General features: G+C 38.9%; 1 protein-coding gene across 1 annotated transcript in view; it reads right to left on the bottom strand.

Moving 5' to 3' along the window:
- The window catches only part of LOC124788508 (macrophage colony-stimulating factor 1 receptor-like), a 335,265-nt gene that overhangs the window by 42,535 nt on the left and 270,929 nt on the right, over positions 1–21,801 (bottom strand). The window contains exon 17 of the mRNA XM_047255777.1: positions 4,004–4,218. Coding sequence (XP_047111733.1) covers positions 4,004–4,218 — 215 coding nt within the window. The remainder of the gene's footprint in view (positions 1–4,003; positions 4,219–21,801) is intronic.

Here is a 21,801-nt window from a genome sequence, read left to right as displayed (position 1 = left end):
TGGTCTGTGCTCCAAGCTCATCTTACCAAGTCAGTGAATGGTATTCAGGTATGAACAGCACATTTGCTTAAGTTGTCCAAGATGGGGAACCACGTCAATGGGCATTGAAGACTCATCCCAGAAAGTGATAATACTCCAGCACATTGAGCTACTGGTCATCAAGACAGAGTTCTGATTGTGGAAATACAGTACGACAGTGATAGAAGTGCCTGATCCATGTCTTGCTGGCTGAAAACCAAAAGCCTTGGGTGAGAGCCCAGGACTGCATCTTGTGTGTGTCACCCTGCAGTCAGTGTTCAGCAGCACCCACAGTGAAGGTGCAATAGTAAATACAAAAATCATCAGCATACAAAGCATGTGACACTGTAGACCCTGCAGCCATAGCTATATCAACGAGAGACATTAGAAAAAGGTGTACTCTCAATACAGAATCCTGCAGCATCCCATTCTCTTGTAAATAGGGGGGAGGAGGGTACTGCAGAAAGCACCAGCTGGAACCCACATAATATGGTGTGACAAGAAGTTCTAGACAAAAATTGGGAGTAGGCTCTGGAGACCGCCAAGTGGTGTCATACACCGATACGCCTTTTGCAAGTCGAAAGAGACACCGATTAGGTGTTGACTTCAGGTAAAAGCCCACTGGATATCAGACTCCAGGCATACCAAATTGCCAGCAGTAGAACGGCCATGGCAAAAACTGCCCTGGGACAGAGCTAAAAGACCCTGAGACTCAAAGTACCACACAGTATCTGTCTCAACTTTTGGCGGCCATTAGTGAGTCTAATTTGGTTATATCTGTCTATCTAAGGGGGCATTTACAAGCCTTCAGTTCCAGGAAAACCACGCTTCCTCCCCACGGAGATGGGAGCACATCATCACTCCAGATATGGGTGAAAATGGCAAGGACATGACATTGGCAGTACACTGATAGGTTTTAAAATTTTAAACATTGGCTTATAGTGTGGCAAGTAACATTGGCTGGGACTTAACCCAGGAAAGAATTTTATACTTATACTCATTGATTGTGAATTTGAGTGATGTGTGGCCAATCTGTAGTCACGACATAAGCCGCCAGATGGATTCCAGCTACTGAGCAGCTCATAGTGTCGCAGTCCATTTTCCTTCTCAAGAACATAAACTTATATTAATCACAACCAAGTTAATAAACCTTTAATGCTGCAACTGGTTGGCTGGTATTTTACAGTCCTATCAAGTTTCCACTGAAAGGTGTTCGAGCATATGGCCGTGGATGCAGTCTAGCCCTGGAGCTGTGTCAGGGCAAAGGACTGGGGCAATGAGGAATTCCTATTCACTGGACAGAGCATTATATGGCTCTAGTGATGTGTAATGAAAGGTAAATGAATTTTCTCCACATATTATTTGAGGACAGGAAATAATGGCTGATAATTCTCAGATGCAGAAGCTCGAGCATAATGCAGAGCACGATGATCATGGGCACTGAAGTCATCCGAAATGAAGAAGGGTGAGGCAAGCTGAGAAATCAATGCAAACAGTGTGGTCTGAGACACTTCACCATTGGGAGGGGGATACACATTAGAGACAGTTAAATCCAGAGACACCCGCACTTGAAGAGTCACAGCCTCCAAAACTGTATTGAGTGGCATGTGTTCACTGTAGACAGAGTTCAGAAGGCAAATGTAAACTTGATCCAATGCTATGTCAGTGGGGGAGGGGTTGGGGGTGGCAGCTGTGAATGATGACTAGTAGAGACTTAGGCCAAAGTCAATGATGCTGTGGTGTGCAGCATGTTGAGAAAGTGGGTGACTTGGATTTGTGATAAGCAACAGTGCGGCAGTGACCATCCACACAGATACATAGCTGATACCCTGTCATACACAAACAAAATGCTGCACATACCTGATGGTGTACAATGTGACTGGTTTCATATGTGGCCTTATCTTTCATCACATGGAAAATGGCTGTGACTGGACTAAATTAGGATGTGGTAAATGGCTCTTGCTCTTAGGTCATTCACATGGGAAAGACCTGTGAAGTCCAGAAATGGAACCAGCAGTGAAATAGGGCCAGACCATGATACTGTATAAGTCAGGCGGGCAACAGAATATCATTTGGCAGGATGAGAATAAGATTTTGCATAGAATATAGCTTATTTCAAGGCACAAAAAAGTATTCAAGAAAGTAAGCCACATTATTTGTCATGGCATCCATGTCTGGTTGAAACTGAGGGATAAAGAGGAGTAGGGGTTACTGACTGGATTCACAGTAGTATTGAGTTTGTTAGTGTGATGGGGCCCAAAAATCTGTTCCTGGACTAGCTCATCAAGATATTTGGATAACTCTTGATTCCCATGACAGGTGTGCCACCCACAGGTGTTAATGCGTAAGAAGGAACTTTTCAGAATGAAATGGGTGACATTGCCGAAAGACAATTATTTTTGTTGGTTGATATGGGATATGAATAGGTTTTTATTGGACGATCTGAGGTGGAGATCAACGTTCAAAAAAGTAGCTTGTTTAGTGGAGAAATATCAGAAGAAGCAGATGTGGGAGGAGAAGTTAAGTTTCTGGAGGAAAGAATGGAGGCTGTCCTTGCTATGGATCCAGGATCATGAAGATGTCATCACTAAATCCCCACCAGTACGGGGTTTAAGGTGTTGGGTGGGAGGCATTGCTCTAAGCAATCCATAAGTATTCTGACACAGAGAACAGGCGCATGACAACCTGTGACAGTTCTGAGGACTATTTTGTAAATTTGGGTTTCAAAGGAGAAATAATTATGGGTGAGGATGTGTTTGCCAAAATAATTAGGAATAAGATGGATAGTTCAGTGTGAGGATGATACTGGGAAAGGCTATGTTTAATGGTAACAACATTGGTTTATTTATTTATTTAATGCATAACCATAGCTTAGACAGATAATAACATGTAAGATATTAACTGTTATGCATATTGCTGAAAATCAGGAATGTTTTTTAAAAAATTGAATGGAATAGTTATGCTACTTAACAAATAATGTCAATTATTGACACAGAATTGAGAGAAAAGTTTCTGAAACAGTATATCAGGAGTACCATATTGTTTCAAAGTATACCATGGACAGTGTGAATACCATAGAAAATGAAAAAGTTTACATATAAAGCACAATGTACTTATTTACCTAGGTATGAAAAGGCTTTTATTTACATATCTATAGTAACATTTGGCTATATGTGTGTAAACTGTTCCATATTTTATGACTGATGTATTAATATTTGCCTTGAAAGTACTGTAGAACTATTCTCAACCTTTATTTGTCCTTATGGAGAAATATAGTATTGACTGAAGCAGCATGTTTGTTGTGAACAGCAAACGTGTTCTTTCAGTTGATAATTAGTTATTTGAAAGCCTAACCTAAAATGATAATATTCAAAGAAATATACTATTCCTCCTCATAGAAAAATAAAGACAGAGAATAGTTCTACTTGTAAGGTGGCAGAAATTAACAAGACACATAAAACATTCGACAGAAACTGTAGTTTCCAAAATTGTAGGTTTCTTTCAGCTGGTTAAACAGAGTTGAGAGGAAAGGAACTAGTCCACAATCAGGAAAAAAGTCACATGACTCGAGATGAACAGAGGAGGCAGGTGAGAAGAAGAGGGAAATACACACTGAAATGTCAGCAAGAAAGAAAGTGAAAACACTCAATAAGTTAGCCAGGCAGGGAGGTCAATTAACAAATCAGATATAACGAAGAAATATACAGGAAAGAGAAGTTAGATGAACTCAAGATGCAGAGCATAGTTTTGCTATTATATGATAATAATGTCTTTCAGAATATACAACTTGTCAACAGAATCAGTATTTATTAGTGATATAAGCATTAGTTTTCAAGTTATCTGCATGTTGCCATGATAAAAATGGAAACAAGTTCCTGCCACACTGGAATGGCACCAACATAATTACATGAAATTCTGAAGTATTCACTTTTTTTACCATTCACCACACAACATACATGAGAGTAAGGGAAGAGTTCTTACTCACACATCACTCTGTGATGTATATATCTGATGAACAAGTGATTCAATGGCCATCCACTTCACTGGTAGGCGACCTGATCCAGTCTTGCGATAGATGTTCTGCTCATAAATATCACGGCTTAGTCCAAAGTCAGATATCTTCACAGTACGGTTGGAGCAGACAAGAACATTTCGAGCCGCTAAATCTCGGTGTACCACATGATTTGATGAAAGATATTCCTGCACAATGACAGAAGTTGATCTGGTGAAATGTCTGATAAAAAGAGTGCAATTGTATACTTATGCTTTTAATAATACAGATCATACAAATCAAAAATAAATAAATAAATAAACTACTTGATTATGGAACAGATAAGTTATTTGTGCAGTTGCAATTAAAATACAAATAGCACAGTGATACAGTAGCATAGCAAAACATCAGCAGCAATATTTATTAAGAATGAATGGGTCATGAACTACAGAATTATAGAACTAGATTGAATATGAAGTAACTGCAAGCAAACAACAGAATTTTAGTTTCAAACAAATGTCATACATGGGACTACCCCTACAGATAAATTCATGTTTGTCACATCTACATTACTGTGAAGAACAATGAGATGAGATATTATTGTGCTGGGTGTGTATTTCTTAGGAAGAAATTAACAAACCAGTGTAGTACTAATCCTTACAAACTACAGAAGTGCAGCTGGTGCAGAGAAAATTACTCAGATTTCTTGTTATAAGGTTCATCTGTCACAAGATAAGGAGCTTTGACTCTGTTTGTTATGGATTTTTATCTGGCAGAACATTATTCATAAAAATGCACACTCAGTTCTGAGTACCAGCATGTCAGACAGTTCAATTTGCTAAATGAGTTTTAGAAAAGAAATGATAAGGAAGAATAAATATTCTGTAATATTAACAGATGTAGAAGATATATTTCTTAAGTCACCTAGAATATGATGAAAAAAAGAGGTAACATGAGCAAAGCGTAAATGACCAATAACAATGGGATGCAAGAACTAACTAGTTACTTTTGTGCTTAAGAGAACTGGTTTAACATTAGGAATAAAGAACAGAAATGGATGCATAGATGCAAGCTGCTGTGTGTACCAATAATAATGAAGCATCACATTCATAGGTGTACAAATAAAGAGAATAATAGAAGCCTTTGATAAACTGTTATATCATTTAATATTTCTGCTTCAGCAACATATTTTTACCCTACTTAATTAATATATTAAAATGAAGCATGAATATTTTATTCAAGGAGGAATAATAATAAGTTGAAGTTGCTAAATGTCAGATCATTATGGACACCATTTGATACATAATTTACATATTTTGAGGAATAAGTCCTACTGTTGGAAAGGCAACAAAGATCAAACAAAACTAATAAACAAATATAAATTCTCAACACTTCTTATGTTTGTTCCAGTTTTACAGAATACAGTGTAGGGCTTGTAGGTCATCCTTAAGGAAATACAATGCTTTTCATTTTCTATCCATAAATTATTTGGGAAAGTTTTCTCAGTGTCAATGGCATTTTCTTTTCTCTTTCCTTTTCCCCCATTTCACTGCTTTTAGTACAGGAAAATTCTTGAATAGCAACATCACATTCAAAGCGCCAACTGAAATTCTACAATGTTGTCCTCAAGTCCTGACATGAGAAGATCCCTGTGTCAAATTTTTATTAATTAATTTGGGGATACTTAACATTTAAAATCTAGGTACATTCCCTAGGAAGTATTACAAAGTTAAAGTAAGCAGTATAATTGAAAGAAGATGTATTTCTGTGTGCAATGACTTAAGAAGGCAAACACAACTTCCATCAATAAATGTCAGCCCCTGAATCATGTTATCTTAAAAAGTGATTGATGAAATCTTATCATTGTGTTTTTTTTATAGATGAAATTTTCTTTCTGTTGTGAAAACAATGGAATCAAGGTAGTGATCCTTCCAAATTTGAGACCTGTTACCACCATTATGTTATTTCAATCTTTTTAAACACACAAGCAGAACTCATGACAGAAATCAATAAATAACTAGTGCTATCTAGTGCATTTTGTTGCACTAACAGGATTTATGGACAGGTGGTATCATATTATGACATTTCAACAGTAAGGCTATCAGTAGATAACTCTGTAAGTTTTGGGAATGACTGAGTTATTGTTCATCATAGCATTCCAACAAAGGCTTCCTATAGAAACATTAATTCTAATCTACTGATTCAAATTCCAACAATTCATGACAACTATAAATGATGAAACAGCCTGTGTTATTGTGCTACACTTAGTATTCAGTCAGTATTGGCAATGGAAATAAAATGGGAGCATTCCCATGCTTCAGTTTCTATGATCTTGAAGTGAGACTAAAATGTTATCAGTGATATCAGTAGGCTCTGTTTAGGGTTTCACAGTGCCATAATGTTTTGCAGTGTGATTTTTGCGATATGTGAAGTATCAGTTTGTTCATTTATATCTTCTAGTGGCAAGGTATTACATAGTTTATAAATGTATGTGGATTCAGTAATTTATTTTGTAACTCTGAAATATTTGAAATTATTATATTCAAAAGGCAAAAGATTTAGTGTTCCTGAGAGACACATATAAAAGTATGTGACACTATAGTAGCCTACAGAGTTATTAGGTCCTTCCTTGGGGCAGAGAAAATGATAGAGTGAGGAAGGTTAAAAAGAAAGGGCAGGATGTTCAGAAGCAAGTATGAGGGGACGAAACTGTTGTGAGGTCTCCCTCGTCTTCAAAACTAGTGAGTCCCTCTCATTCTGGGGTCTGAGTGACCTGTCCTTCCTTTTCAACCTCCCTCAATCTAATCCCTCTCCCTCCCTGAGTAAGGACCTGATAGACCTGAACACTAGGATAGTATTGTCAGTTTTATGTATGCCTATCAGCAGTACTAAATTTTTTGCTTCCTGAAGGTAAGTAACATTGTCTCATAATGCTAGTTTTTGCAAGGGCATTTTCCTTTCTTTATATGTATGTTCATTTTCCAAAACTTAATTGCACTATTCATTCCTCTTCCCCCTAATCTATCTTCAATTCTCATTCTGCTCTTATCATCTCTGGACTGAAGCTGGCACAACATTTACCAGTCTGTTTATATACTTAGTTATCTGCACGAGTTGTACACAGGCACTATTATTTAAGTTTTTTGTGTATTGACATATGGCAAGACCTATATCATTGTACATGATAAAATGGATGATCACTAAATCAGTGTTCCACCTCTTACCTCCTACTCTCTCTGAGGCCTCCCCTTCCATCTTCATTTACCCTTGTCCTCACTACAGGCAGGTCCTCTCATTCTATGGTTTTAGAGACCTGCCTTTCCTATTTAAACCACCTCACTCTACCCTTCTCTCCTCCCTGAGCAAGGAACTAATAGTTCCAAAAGCTATGATAACATTCTCACTGTTTCTTTTATGTGCATCTGTCAGCACTACTAAACATTCCACATCTTGAAGGTAAGTATTAGTCAGCAATTCTGCCTCATATTTATTAATATCTTTCTTTGCTTATGATTATTATTGCTATTTGCCTAGTTGGATGCTTACATTTACATCTGAATATAGTTTGTATTATGCTATTGTCATATTTTTGCAAAGGATTTGACTGTGTAATTGGATCAGTTTGTTCAGATGATGCTCACACACATGATATTACTTATATTTTGCCAAGAAACTAACTATTTCACTTGAATGTTACTATGCTTTGAAGTGATTTATAATGAGTTGACTACTTTCTACATATGATACAACTGATTGAGCCATGGTGGCTCGGGTTGTTGGCCTAACTACCTCTGGCACCGGTATCAATAGTCACCTGCCTTGTGACTTACCTTTGGTTTTCCTGGTTGAGTCGCGGAGGCTCGCCGCGTTGGAGTGAGTTGTGAACAGCACGTGACAGAAGGAGGAGGGCTGGAGCAGCAGTGCCTGGCAGTGGGCTTTGGTTGGGCAGGTTTGGTATGGACAATGCATGTACCCAGCCAGATCGCTGTGCGACTTGTCAAATAAATTGGGCATCTGCTAAAGAAGGTGACGAAGGTCATGCTCTGGAGCTCTGGTGATGGGGGCCTCTTCCTGCTTTTTTGAAAAGGAGTTAAAAGGATAATTGATGTGGGGAGAGTGCATTATAACATACGGCCTATGGACATTCTGGCTGTGTGGTGGTGTTCTTTAAAGGAAAATTGGCCCAATATTTTGTGTCATGTTCACTGAATAATATGTATTTGTTTGTTCTGAGGTGTGACTTGGCTTGCGAGAGGCCGATGGTTTTTAGTGTGTCTTTTTTGAAGGCATGTGATTCTGTTAACTGGTAAACCACTTGTGTGCACCCACCTGGGGTGCAATGTTATGGATTGAAGTGGTAACACTGGTGAGTGGCACTGTACCCAGTTGTACAGGTACTGGGTATGAATTTGAAATCTAATTGTGATTTAGCAAAATGTGTTTATTCTAATCTATGTTAATGTGTTTTAGTCATAACTGAATTATGTAGGGCTACTACTGAGAGAAATTTTCTTCCTTGCTTAAGGATTTAACTGCGACTGCTCTGTTGATACCTGGACCTTCTCCGTCACATGTAATTGCTTATCATCTTACCTAGACAGAAGCGTATGTATTTGTATACGACAATATCCTTTCTAACTATCCCTGTCAGTCTTAGCAAATTTAAGTTTGGCTTTAACTATTTGTTTTATCAAAGGTTAGGAGTTGAATTTACCTTGCTAAAGTGAGTCTCACCATTTGTGAGTGAATATTCTGTTATTGTTTGAGAGTGCTGCCTCACATGTGATTTATGTTTATAGTTGACTGCAAAAAACACAAGTCTACCTTGGTGTTTGCAGCCGTGACGTCCAGGCCGCTACCTTGGCGGCATCCTGCCTAAAGTCCGAGGTCTAAGTTATTGCCGTGGGAGCGCTTTGCTGCATCACCTGTCATACCTAGCAAAAGTGAGTAGTTGTCTTGTTCCTTGGAGCTATATCTGGGTTGTCCAACTGCCGCCAGGGTTGTAGGCTGTGGAGTTTGGTGGGATTAACTCATGAATTTTGTAAATTACGTTTCAAATTTCATTACTAATCTTATAAACTTGGATGCTTTGTGTTTACTGAATACTGTATTCTTTTGCTTATATTGGTAAATTTCAGTAGTTTGTCACTTTATATTTCACTATAATTCTGATAGCTTTCATGATTGTTATTAACCTGGAATTTAACTGATCAGTATGTTTTTCTTAAATAAATGTTAATTTGGTGCAAATGATGAACTATCTGATGGGTCTCCCTCCCGCATGTTGATGTTTGATCCTTTCCTATCCTCAACTTGTTACCTGGGTTTCACTGATATGTTTTGCTTAGAACATGATAAATATTTGTTGTTGATTTGGTCTTCTATCTGAAGATTGGTGTAATACATCTCTCCGAACTGTTCTATCCTGTTCAAGCCTTTTCTTCTCTAAAAAACAACTGTGAAAATACATCTATTTAAACCTGCTTACTGTATTTATCTCTTGGCTTTCCTCTACAATTTTTACCCCCCACACTTCACTCAAATACTATAATGATGATTCCTTGTTGTCTCAGAATGCATCCTATTAACCAATCTGTTCCTTTAGAGAAGTTATGAATGAAATTTCTTTTCTCTCCAATTTTACTCAGTAATCCCTCATTTGTAACACAGTCCACCCACCTGATCTTGACCATTCTTCTGCAGTACCACATTTTAGAAGCTTCCATTTTACTCTAGTCTGAGCTGCTTATTGTCCATGTTTCACTTCCATACAAGCCTACAGTCCAGACAAGTACCTTCAGAAAATACTTCCTAAACTGAATTTTTCACGTGTTCTCTTTATCAGAAATACTTTTCTTGCCACTGCTGATTTAAATTTTATATCTTCTCTGCTTCAGCCATCATCAGTTCTTTTACTGCCCAAATAGCAAAACTCACCAACTACTTTCAGTGTCTCGTTTCCTAATACAGTTCCCACAGCATTGCCTGATTTGATTAAACTATATTCTGTTATACTTGTTTTGCGTTTCTTGATGTTTATCTTATATCCTCCTTTCAAGACGCTACCCATTCCATTCAGCTGCTCTTCCAAGCCCTTACTTGTCACTGACAGAATTACAATGGCATCAGCAAACATTAAAGTTTCTATTTCTTCTCCTTGAACATTATTCCTTCTCCAATTTTTTCTTTGGTTTCTTTATAGCTTCCTTAATGTACAGATTGAGCAGCAGGATAGGCTCAACTCTGTCTCGGTCCCTTCTGAACTACAGCTTCCCTTTCATGTCCTACAACCCTTATAATTACAGTCTGTCTTTGTACAAGTTGTAAATAACATCTTGACCTTCATATTTCAGCCCTGCTACTTTAAGAATTTCACAGAGTGTATTCTAGTAAACACCATCAAAACCTTTCTCAAAGTACATAAATTCTATAAGTGTGCATTTTCCTTTGTTTAACCTATTTTCTAACATAAATCATAGAATCAGTATTGCTTTGCCTGATCCTATATTTCTCCAGAATCCAAACTGACCTTCCCCAAAGCCAGTTTCTACTAATTATTCCACTCTTTTGTAAACAACTCATGTCAATATTAACAACCATGGCTTATTAAACTGAGTTCAGTAATTTCACGTCTGCCAGCTCTGCTTTCTTTGAAACTGGAATTATTACATTCTTCTTGAAAACTGATGGTATCTAACCTGTCTCAAACATCTTGCACACCAGGTGGAATACTTTTGTCATGTCCGGCTCTCCCAAGGATATCAGCAGTTCCGAGAGAATGTTGTCTACTACAGGGGCCTTGTTTTGACTTAGGTCTTTCTGCACTTTATCAGATTCTTCTTGCAGTTTCATATCTCCCATCTTGTCTTCTTCTTCTTCCTCTTTCCTTTTTATAATATTGCCTTCAAGCTAATGTTCCTTGTGTAGCCTCTCTACATACTCCTTCCAACATTCAGCTTTTCCTTCTTTCCTTGGTACTGGTTTTCCATATAAGCCATTGATATTCATACAGCTGCTTCTCTTTTCTTAAAAGCCCTTTTTAATTTTCCTGTTGGCAGTATCCATCTTTTGCCTAATTTTACAAGCTTCTATAGGTTTGTGTTTGTCTTCTAGCCATTCCCGCTTAGCCATTTTGTATTTCCTGTTAGTCTCATTTATTAGATGTCTATATTCCCTTTCACTTACTTCATTTGCTGCATTTTTATATTTTCTTCTTTCATCCATCAAATTCAACATCTCCTATGATATCCAAGGATTTCTACTAGGCCTTGTCTTTTTACCTATTATATCATCAATTGCCTTTACTATTTCATTTCTCAAAGTTACCCACTCGTCTTCTACCATATTCCTTTCCCCTATTCAATCATTGCTTAACATTCCCTTTGAAACTCTCAACAACATCTGGTTCTTTGAACTTATGCAGAGCCCATGTGCTTCATTTTCTATCTTTCTGCAATTTCTTCGGTGTTACGCTGACAAATGTCATGGAATAACGATACGCACATATACAGATGGCAGTAGTATTGTGTATACAAGGTATAAAAGGTCAATGCATTGGGAGAACTGTCATTTGAACTCTGGTGATTCATGTAAAAAGGTTTCCTACATGATTTTGATTGCATGATCAGAATTAACAGACTTTGAATGCAGGATGGACGTTGGAGCTAGATACAAGGGACATTCCACTTCAGAAATCATTAGGGTATTCAATATTCTTAGATCCACAATGTCAAGAGGGTGCTGAGAATGCCAAATTTTAGACATTACCTTTCACCACTGACAATGCAGTGGCCGATGGCTTTCACTTAGTGACCAATAGCAGCTGTGTTTGCATAGAGCTCTCAGTGCTAACAGCTAACACCCCAAGGTAACCTGAAGCTGACTGACTGTAGCAAAAAATGTATTCACCTATTCATGAACTGCAACCAGCTCCTCCTGCAATTGCACACAGCATGCACATATCCTAACCATCCTAGCAAGGTTAACTGAAGAAGTAAACTATAAAAGCAGACAGAACCTAGAAATGCAACTTTCCACCCTCCTGATGTGTCATTAATGGATGCTGATACGTTAATGAGCAATACAGCTGGCCGTTCAGTAAGCAGCTACTGTGCTAGAGTGAATGACTTTACACTTACAAAAACATAAGATTAAAAATCTTAAACAGAAAAACATGCATGAAATTCAATAAATACAGCATGGGGAAAACACAGAAAATGATAAATACTCAACTTGCTGCTCTGTAGATGTGTATCAACAGAGCCCTGGAGCCTGACTCCCCACAGAGGCAGTTGCAAAGGCATCATTGCTTACATAGTTTTCGAGGTTTGGCATTCCTCAAACCATTACAATTAACTGTGGATGCCAATTCATGTCATAGCTGTTAATGAGATTTGTCAGCTGTGTGGCTGCTACCATCTTTGCACCACTAACTGACATCCTGATAGTAATAGAAAGATGGAGAGCTGCAACATGGACAGATTCCTTGTTGTTGGTATTGTTAGGCTTGTGCACATCAGTGAAGGAGGATCTGCAATGTTTACGTGTCCAACTGGTCTTTGCCGAGCTGTTGCACATGCCTGATGATCTCATTGTACCAGCAAAGCTTTAGCTGACCACTCAAGAAAGAGAGACAAAGTTTAACAACAGTTCAGGTCCCAGATGAGACATTTGCATGGAAACCTACCAGTCAGGCACTGAGAGAGAAATGTTTTCACCCATAAAGATCTGTTTACAGCATCACATGTCTGACCCAGAGATGATATTGAGGCCTACTGCTATGTCCATCATATACTGGTCACTATACAGTGCTTTTTAAAGAGTAGAACACTTCCAAGATTGATCTGAATGGCAGGCATAAAACTCTCTCCACAGAGTGACTAAACCTGCCTACCTCTACAAGAAGGAACCCCTGCAGCACCACCCTGTAAGTTTTCCACCCGATAAGGTCAAGCCTACGACACCAAGTAACACTGCAACCTCCCAGAGGCTCAGGAGGCCCACGCTACTCTGCCAGCTGCTGCCACAACATACCTCCTCCCAGTCAATCATAACGAGCATTGGCTGACAGGTTAAGCACCAGTACTCCAATATTTCTTGTGTACCCAGCTTTAAAAGAAGGGGAGGATGAGGGGCTGGTGTGAAGACATTAGTTACTGTGCAAGTAGCTGGTGCAAGAAACAAGAGATGAATGGATGGTTTGCGATCATGGTACAAAAGAAAAACATTTTATTATATTATTGCACTTGCATGATATTCAGAACACACATATATGAACAAGAATAAAACAAATATAGAATTGTTGGTTCTTGCAGGGAATTGCTGCCCAACCCTTAATTGACATTTTCTGTACTTAGGATGAATAAACTTAGGAATGGGAGAACAGATTTTATTGATTCCAATACGTAAGAGTACTCTCCACATAGTAACAAAAGTGTAACTTAATTTAAGCGCTAGCCTCCTTACAGAATTACAATCTGAATCAGAAAGGATGATAGAAAACTTTGTAGCAAGGTGTCAGAGAGTAGTCGAATAGAACAACAATAGTGATAAATTTTAAGTATAAGAGTAACTGTGCTCATGGAAAAATGTATTGCACACACAGAACTACTTGATCACGATTCACTTGCTATCCACACACGACACTGGACTATCACTTCTCAGGGCAGATTCACAGGGCACTACATCAGCACCCCCCCCCCCCCCCACCATCATCCCCCTGTGGAAGCGAAGCACTGGTATCGAAGAGTCTCACCGAGAAGAGGACTTGGTGGTCAGACCGCGTTGTCCATGCTACAGGAGGTACTGTAGCAGTCAGTGGACACTGCACTCTACAAGGCGGTGGACATCTCGTGGAGTCTCGATGGGAGGCTTGCCATCATCTATGGTGGACCATTGGTTATTGTGTCTCAAGGAAGATATATGCTGGCTTTACACAGTCCAATGAGATAGCTGCTGTCTTACCATTCAGCAGAATGTCTATTGTTTGCACATGTCTCTGGAGACCTTTGTACAGGCCTGGCGCTTAAAGTGAAGGTTTAATGCCCTCTGCACAGAGCATCACATGTGTACAGTGCTTGAGGTCTTGGTGCATAAAAGAGTGTGGTGTATCATATTGCAAAACCTTTGGTGACCAGATTTTGGGCACATGCTGTCGTAAGCACCATAAAAAATTTAGTTGGTCTTGTATGGTCATTTTGATAGTTTCTGTGTTGACAAAATCACCAGGAAGGCAAATGTTTTGCCATAAACTAATTCTCCTGCTGATGCATTGATGTCTAACTTGAACGCTGTCAATAAGCTCGTGGGAAGTGCCAACATCCAAGATTCATCATGGCACATTAACACTGCCTTCAGAAAATGGTAACAGCACTCAATCATGCCATTTCTTCCAGGTGGTAGCTTGTGGTCTTGTGACAGGTGTATCCACAAAACTCGGCCAGCTGAGTGAACTAGTCTGACTCAAACTGGTATCCATGGTCATATTAACATCCAGTGGGCACCAAATCTCACTAACCATGTCACTGCAAAAATGGAAGCTAATGTCTCAATTGTGATACTCTTCGTTGGTACTGCTTCATGCCAACAGGTATAACAGTCAATCATGGTCAGCAAATACTGCTGTCCGTCTGATGGGTGAAGTGAGCCAACCAGAACCAAATACACATTGGTGAACATGTGGTGGTATCTGGGAAATCGCCAATTCGCGGAATGCACTTGCTGACAAATCTTGCATCACTGGTACTTGAGACAGGATCTGATCCACTCATGGAAGTCTTTCTGCGTGTCCAGACTCACATAGTGCTGAGTCCCGGACGGAAGGTTGGTTGAACACCTGGATGGCATAACTTGGCTGCCAGGTGTTGTACACCCACTGCTGACTCCAGCTGCACCAGTGGCTATCTGGCTCGCATCCACAGTAGCTAGCAGTGCATTGAGCTTCGAGTGTGCTAAAAGCACTGCATGAGCCGTGCTCTTCTTTGGAGTCTTGAACATGAAGCACAAATTATCTGCTCAGTGCACAAGAGACTTGTCATTAACACTAAGAACTCACAATGCTTCTGTCAAAGGTTCATGTAACTCTGCTGCATCCGGAAGGTGTTGCATCTAGAAATTAAGCGTATCCAAGAACCATCATAATTCTTCTAATGTAGCTGGCCTGGATAGCTGTAGTATTGCTTCTACCTTCTCCATCAGAGGAAGGGAGCCCACAACTGAGATCTTATTACTAAGAAATGTCATTTCTGGCTCCCCAAAAATACACTTGGCTATGTTCAGTGCAACTCCATATTGTTCTAGTCATCCAAATACCTCACACAAGTGCTGGCAATGTTGCTCTGAATTGGTGGAGAACACCAGGATATTGTTGAGATATGCAAAGTAGAATGGTAGTCCTTGAAGAACGGAATCTATAGATATTCTATAGATATGCCACTTTTGAGTTCCATTGTGTAAGCCGAAGGTCATACACATGCTCTCGTATAAACCAAAAGGTGTGATTATGGTGGTCTTTGGAATGTCTTCTGCAGCTACAGGTATCTGGGTGTTTGCTTATGCACAGTCCGAAACAGTGAAAATGGCTGCACCATGTAGCAAGCAATTGTAGACCTAACAGTGGTACAGGATATTTGTCACAAATTGTTTGAGAGTTATGTGCATGATAGTCACTGCATGGATGCCAGGCTCTACCTTTCTTTGGCATATGACTTACTGTACAATTGAATCAAATTCGGCTTTCAAAACTGCTAAATGGTCTGGAGCCAAGCATCTAGGCCTGCCCACCATATTGAATCCACCTGTTATTTTAATATAACACACTGTATCATGTGGTAGGCATCTTGGGCCACCAAGTGGCCTTGTCAAATTCAGGTAGTCACTCAGCAATGCAATATACTCACCACCAGAAGCCTGCATCAACTTGTACAGTGGAAGCTGGTGTCAGCGAGGCCGGTGACACTGTCCACCAAGTGGGCACTCGTCACACTGGGTAGTAGCCAAAAGTGTGCCAGGAGGTCTGTTCCAATGATGGCCTCTGTCATGTCTGTGACAGTGATATCCCACTTGTATTTGGGAGGGGGGTTGCAGTCCAAGGTTAAGCTAAGCTCTAACTGTTGAGTGTCATAAGCTGCAATTGGAGAGTTGTTAGTAGCCATCAGACAACACTTAGAGGATGTTTGGCAGTCAGTTCTGCCTTATACCTAATGCTGGCAGCATTTTAGAATGAACAACGTGGTGAAAACCTCTTTGCCTGATCACCAAATTGGTGATGGTACCAACATATCTGTGTATCACTCGATTGAGTCCTGGTGCGGCTGGCAGTCCTACTCATCAAATGTCATCAGTATCATTCTCTACTGTTTCTGGTGCCATCATGTGATGACAGTGTGCAGACTTGGGTGGACAATATTTCGCCTTTTGCCACAAGCGAGTCTGGGTCAGCCTGCAGTACTGTTGATGTGGTTGTTGCACAGTTATCTGGCCCCACGACTGCCCTACCCAGTAATGTATGTAGCAAGTTAGCCGTTACCATGACTGTGACAATTTCACTGCACAGTTGATGTAGGGACTGCAATGGCTTCCTATCACCAATCTCTTCCTGTCTTAGCACATGCCTAAAGTGATACCCCTAGGAGGCAGCCATACGTCCTATCAGTTCTATCTTGAGATTAGTGTATGAGTCCATCTCAGGTGGTTCAGTAACAATGTCTTGCATCTTGGCTGCAAATTGACTTATGATACAATTGACTTATGATGAGGGCATACTTAGTCATGTCAGCCATTACTCCCATGCAACAGAAACTTGCCTCTGTTTGTATGAACCAAAGGACAGGATTGTCTGGCCGGAATGGTGAAAGGTGGATTGCTAATTTTGAAATGGTCCACTCTTTGACCATTACATAATTCACAGAGACTCTGATGCAGTACTGTTCTTCCCACTCATGTTGGGGTCACCTCTTGTTGGTCCTTGCAGGGAATTGCTGCCAAAATATTGCTCAATGTTTTCTATACTTAGGAGGAATAACCTCAGGAATTGGAGAAGAGATTTTATTGATTCCAGCATGTAAGTCTACTCTCCACATTATAACTGAAGGATAACTTGATTGAAGATTTAGCCTCCTTCTAGAATTACAATTTGAATCAGAATGGGCACTAGAAGACTTCATAGCATTGTTCCAGAGAGTGGTCAAATAGAAAAACAACAGGGACAAATTTTAAATCTAAGAGTAACCACGCGCATGGAGAAATGAATTGTACATGCAGTGTTGTGATCCTAATGGCCAGGTGTAGAACTACTCTATTGTGATTCACCTGCCATGCACATACAACACTGCACTGTCACTGCACAACACTGCAACTTTATGTGAGTGCATGGAACTGACACATGGGACGCTAGAGAATCTTAATTTTATCCACTGGTGTTAGTGTTACTTCTGTGACTGTAGTACTTGTGTAATAAAAGAACAACAAGCCTGTTCAATTGCAAATCATGAGTTTTATTTCAATACAATGAAATAACAATCATGATTTGTGGCTGAAGGCAGTTTGTTTTTCTATTTTACAATACATAAAATCAACAGCAAAGAACATCTTGTCAGCTGAGGCATAGATTTTCATGTTTTATTACTGTTACAATTATTATTTTATTTTATTTAGCATTTGATAACAGTACAATACAGACATACATATTAGACATACAATATACTCCAAATATGTGTTTCAAATTTGTTCATAAATATTCATTTCCAGAACTTCTAGGTATTACTGATTTTAGCTATACTATAATTTCAGCACATATCTCTCCTCTCTCTCTCTCTCTCTCTCTCTCTCTCTCTCTCTCTCTCTCTCACACACACACACACACACACACACACACACACACACACACACACACAGATGGAAAAAAATCGTAACACCAAGAATGAGTTATGTGACATAAACAAAGGCTGGTAGGTGTGTTTCTACATCTGAAAGATGATGTCACCCAAGTTTCATACCAACCCCATAAGAGTGGTGCTAGAAGTGCCACACTGAGAATGCAAATCAGATTTGCTTTAAATACATGAGCATTATTTGCCTATGAGATTGGATGTGGTGAGTTAGTCAAGAAATTCTCTAACACAAGAAAGATGCCATTATCAACACCTCACTGAGTTTGAATAAGTTCACAGAATAGGGCTATGAAGAAGCTGGATGTTCCTTCTGTGATACCATTGAAGTACTTGGCAGAAATGTAGCTCTGAGCCAGATGCCCTATAGCATACACACAGGTGCCGACTCCATGGGGCCTGAGGGGCCCCAAGCCCCCTCAAAAATTCATTTGGGGGAGGGGGGGGGGGGGGGGTAGCCCCCAATAATTTAAGAAAATTATCAGTGATACTATGATCTGTAAAATCATAAAATTATGTTGGAATTTTTTTATTTTCCTCATTTGACGATAGTTACCTTTTAAAATACATTCAGTAATGAGTTAAAACAAATAATTATTATGGTAGTAAGCAGGTTAACTGAAAACGAGTGGTGTGAACCATGATGGTGTTATGGTGCTGCAGGCACACTTAGAATTTTTCCTGGTGCTTGAACCATCGGGTAAAGTCTGGCACCAGTGGGCCACTGCTGCAGCCACAGCAACATCAAAAGGACTGGAGCAGAAGTGCCTGGAACTCACTGCCTTGCATCGCCTTGATGCTTCGAGACATTACGACGATGCAGCTATATAAAGCCCACCCTGCTGTTGCAGTCATTCAGTTGTGAATAGTTACGTTCAGTGCATGCTGGAGACGTGTTTAGTGTTCTGACTTTAGTATCTAGCGGACTATTTTATATGACTATATTTTATTTGTTTACTTTAGTCTCTTAGTGTATTGTGAATTAAGTTTGCAATGGATAAATTTGTTACCAAAAAGGCACACTTGGAAGATGATGATACTGCAAGTCAACCTCCAACAATTATTGTGTTGTCAATTGCTTCATTGTCTTCAAACAAAAACTATTCACAACCAAAACCTGGACAATCCGGTATGGGAAGATCATTTCAGAAGTCTTGGTTGATCAAATATACATGGCTAGAATATGAAGCATCTACCGAAAAAGTTCTTTGCGAAACCTGCAAATAGGCACATGCTAAAAATCTATTATGATTTTCTTCAAAAAAAGAATATGCATTTACTTCTGTAGGGTTTTCTAACTGGAAAAAGGATTTGGAAAAATTCTGTCTTCATGAAAATACATTTGTGCATAAAGAAGGTTTCTGAAACTAAATTCTATCACTGACCGAAGTGTGGCCTCCAAATTGAATGAAGAGTTAGATAGTGATATGAAGAAAGGCTGTTTAGCTCTTGGGACAATTTTTACTACTGTGCGATTTCTATGTGGACAAGGACTAGCAATCAGAGGCCACTAAGATGTAAACTCAATTTTTTTTTCAGTTGTTGGAACTCTGAAAGAATGAAATACCTAAGTTTAATGTTTGGTTAGGGCATTCGGGGTATAAGTGGATAGCCCACAATATTCGAAATGAGATCATTGATCTACTAGGAAAGTCTGTGTTGAGAAAGGCATTGGCTTCAATCAAGAAGGCTGAACATTTTTCCATTATGGTTGACGAAACAAGTGATTCTTCGATTCACGAACAAGTGTCATTTTGTATTCGTACTGTCTATGATTCCTTAATCATCAACAAAGACTTTATTGGCTTATACGAGACCCCAAACAGTGAATCACAAACTCTGTTTAGTATTTTAAAAGACATTTTTGCTCGTCTTGAGTTGTCAATGGATAACTTAAGAGGACAGTGCTACGATGGTGCTTCGAATATGAGAGGTAAGTTCAACAGACTAAAAAAGATAGTTTTGCATATACAACCAAAAGCACGTTATGTGCACTGCACTGCTCACAGTTAAAACTTGGCAGTTGTAGACAGTCTCCACCATCTTATGTCTATGAGGGATATTATGGCTTTAGCCTAGGACTTAATAAACACCGTAAGGGAATCCAACAAAAGTATGGGACTTTTCAGAAGCATATGCTGAGAGAGTGCCAATGACCAAGCTGGTCTATGACCCCTTTGCCCAACTCGATGGACTATGCAAGAATATTGAGAATATTGAAAAACTTTGAAGAACTTCTAGAGTTTCATGAAACATTTTCTGCAGAGGACAAAACAGAGGCTGATTACAAATGTGCAGGTTACCTTGAGTCAATGTTACAATTCAAGACTTATTTCTTTTTATGTCATTGTTGCCATGCAATGAACCCAGTAGAGGATATTAATGAAAAAATTCAGTGCCCTCGTCTAAGTGTTGCTGATATGGAAAAAATATATGAGGGCTTGATTTGTATATTGAATGGAAGGTATGGTAGTTCTAAATGCTTTTGGGAATTGTGTTTAAAAGAGAAACCTTCACAAGTTGATGATCCTTCGGTTCCTCGGAATCGGAGTATACCAAAGAAGTACGGAAACAATGAAGCCAGCTCACTGCACACTTTCAAAACCTCAAAGGAATACTACAAAGCTATTTACATTGAAGTTTGCGAAATGGTGCAATCTTGCCTTACTGAGCAGTTTGCTCCAACTGGACTCACACAGGTCATTGGAGTCGAACAAGAGTGCTTGCTTTTAGTAAACAGTAGTGAAACAAATTTGGAAAAATCAACTGAGTTTTTCAAAAATGACCTAGACATTGAGAGACTGCGCTTACACTTGAATAAGTTAGCCGATATCGCGAATAAAAAACAACTGGTCTTAAAAAACATTCGTGATGTAAGAAAGTACATTACACAAGAGCGTGCAGTTGGAGAACTGTTATGTGAAGTAGTGAAGTGCATTAAGCTTCTCCAAGTAGTTCCAATCATGACAGCAACAGTAGACTGGACATTTAGCGCCGTTAGACATCTGAAGTCATATCTCCGATCAACAATGGGACAGAAATGATTGAACAACTTGGCTGTTCTTCATGCCCACCGAGATGTTTTGGATGAATTGGATATCCAACCAGTCATCAACGACTTCATATTCAGAAATCCAGTCAGATGGTCGACATTTGCACCTTTCTAAAGACACTCTAGCCCTAATAATGGCATTTAGAGCAATATTAGAAATCTTTATAAAATAGGGAATTACATACCTACATAATGTTAAATTTTCAGTTTCAAAATATTAGCACTAGTTTAGTACTGTATTACTATGTTACTATATTACTGTATTAGTTATTTTCAAATACTTAAATATTTTTTGGGTGTAAGACCCAATTAAAACCCACTATTTACTTACATTTTGACTGAAAGTATTAGACATACTGTATTAGCTTTATTAACTGTGTTAAAGCATTAACTTTGAGATTTTGTTTTTATTTAATGAACCAGGAGCCTTATTCAAAGTAAGCTTAAATTAGCTTTTTCACTTATTAATCGTGCTATTACTGTGTAACAGCAATATTTTATGTTTTATTCTTTTAATGATAGTTTAGGATTTGTTTAAATATAATTTCAGTGTTTTCAGAGCTATATATTCACTGATCAAATGACTTTAAAATGCTTAAAATAATTTAAAACTCACTATTTTTCATCTAAAATTTAGAAAATTTCCCAGGGCAAGACCCCCAGTATGCCACACAGTATGCACAAGAAAAACTATTGTACTAATGCATATACATAAGAGTCAGAAAACACTCCTATGAACAAGCATAAAGAAAACATATAGAATCAGCAGCACAGAATACAGGAGAGGCATAGATTTTCATTTATAGCAGTACAGATTAAGTCACATTGATGATGTTAGGTACATGTGAGATTCT

The sequence above is a fragment of the Schistocerca piceifrons genome, chromosome 3 (assembly GCF_021461385.2).
Source record: "Schistocerca piceifrons isolate TAMUIC-IGC-003096 chromosome 3, iqSchPice1.1, whole genome shotgun sequence".
Taxonomy (NCBI): domain Eukaryota; kingdom Metazoa; phylum Arthropoda; class Insecta; order Orthoptera; family Acrididae; genus Schistocerca; species Schistocerca piceifrons.
The sequence above is the reverse complement of the archived record's forward strand: the minus strand, read 5'-3'. Positions and strand labels throughout refer to the sequence as shown.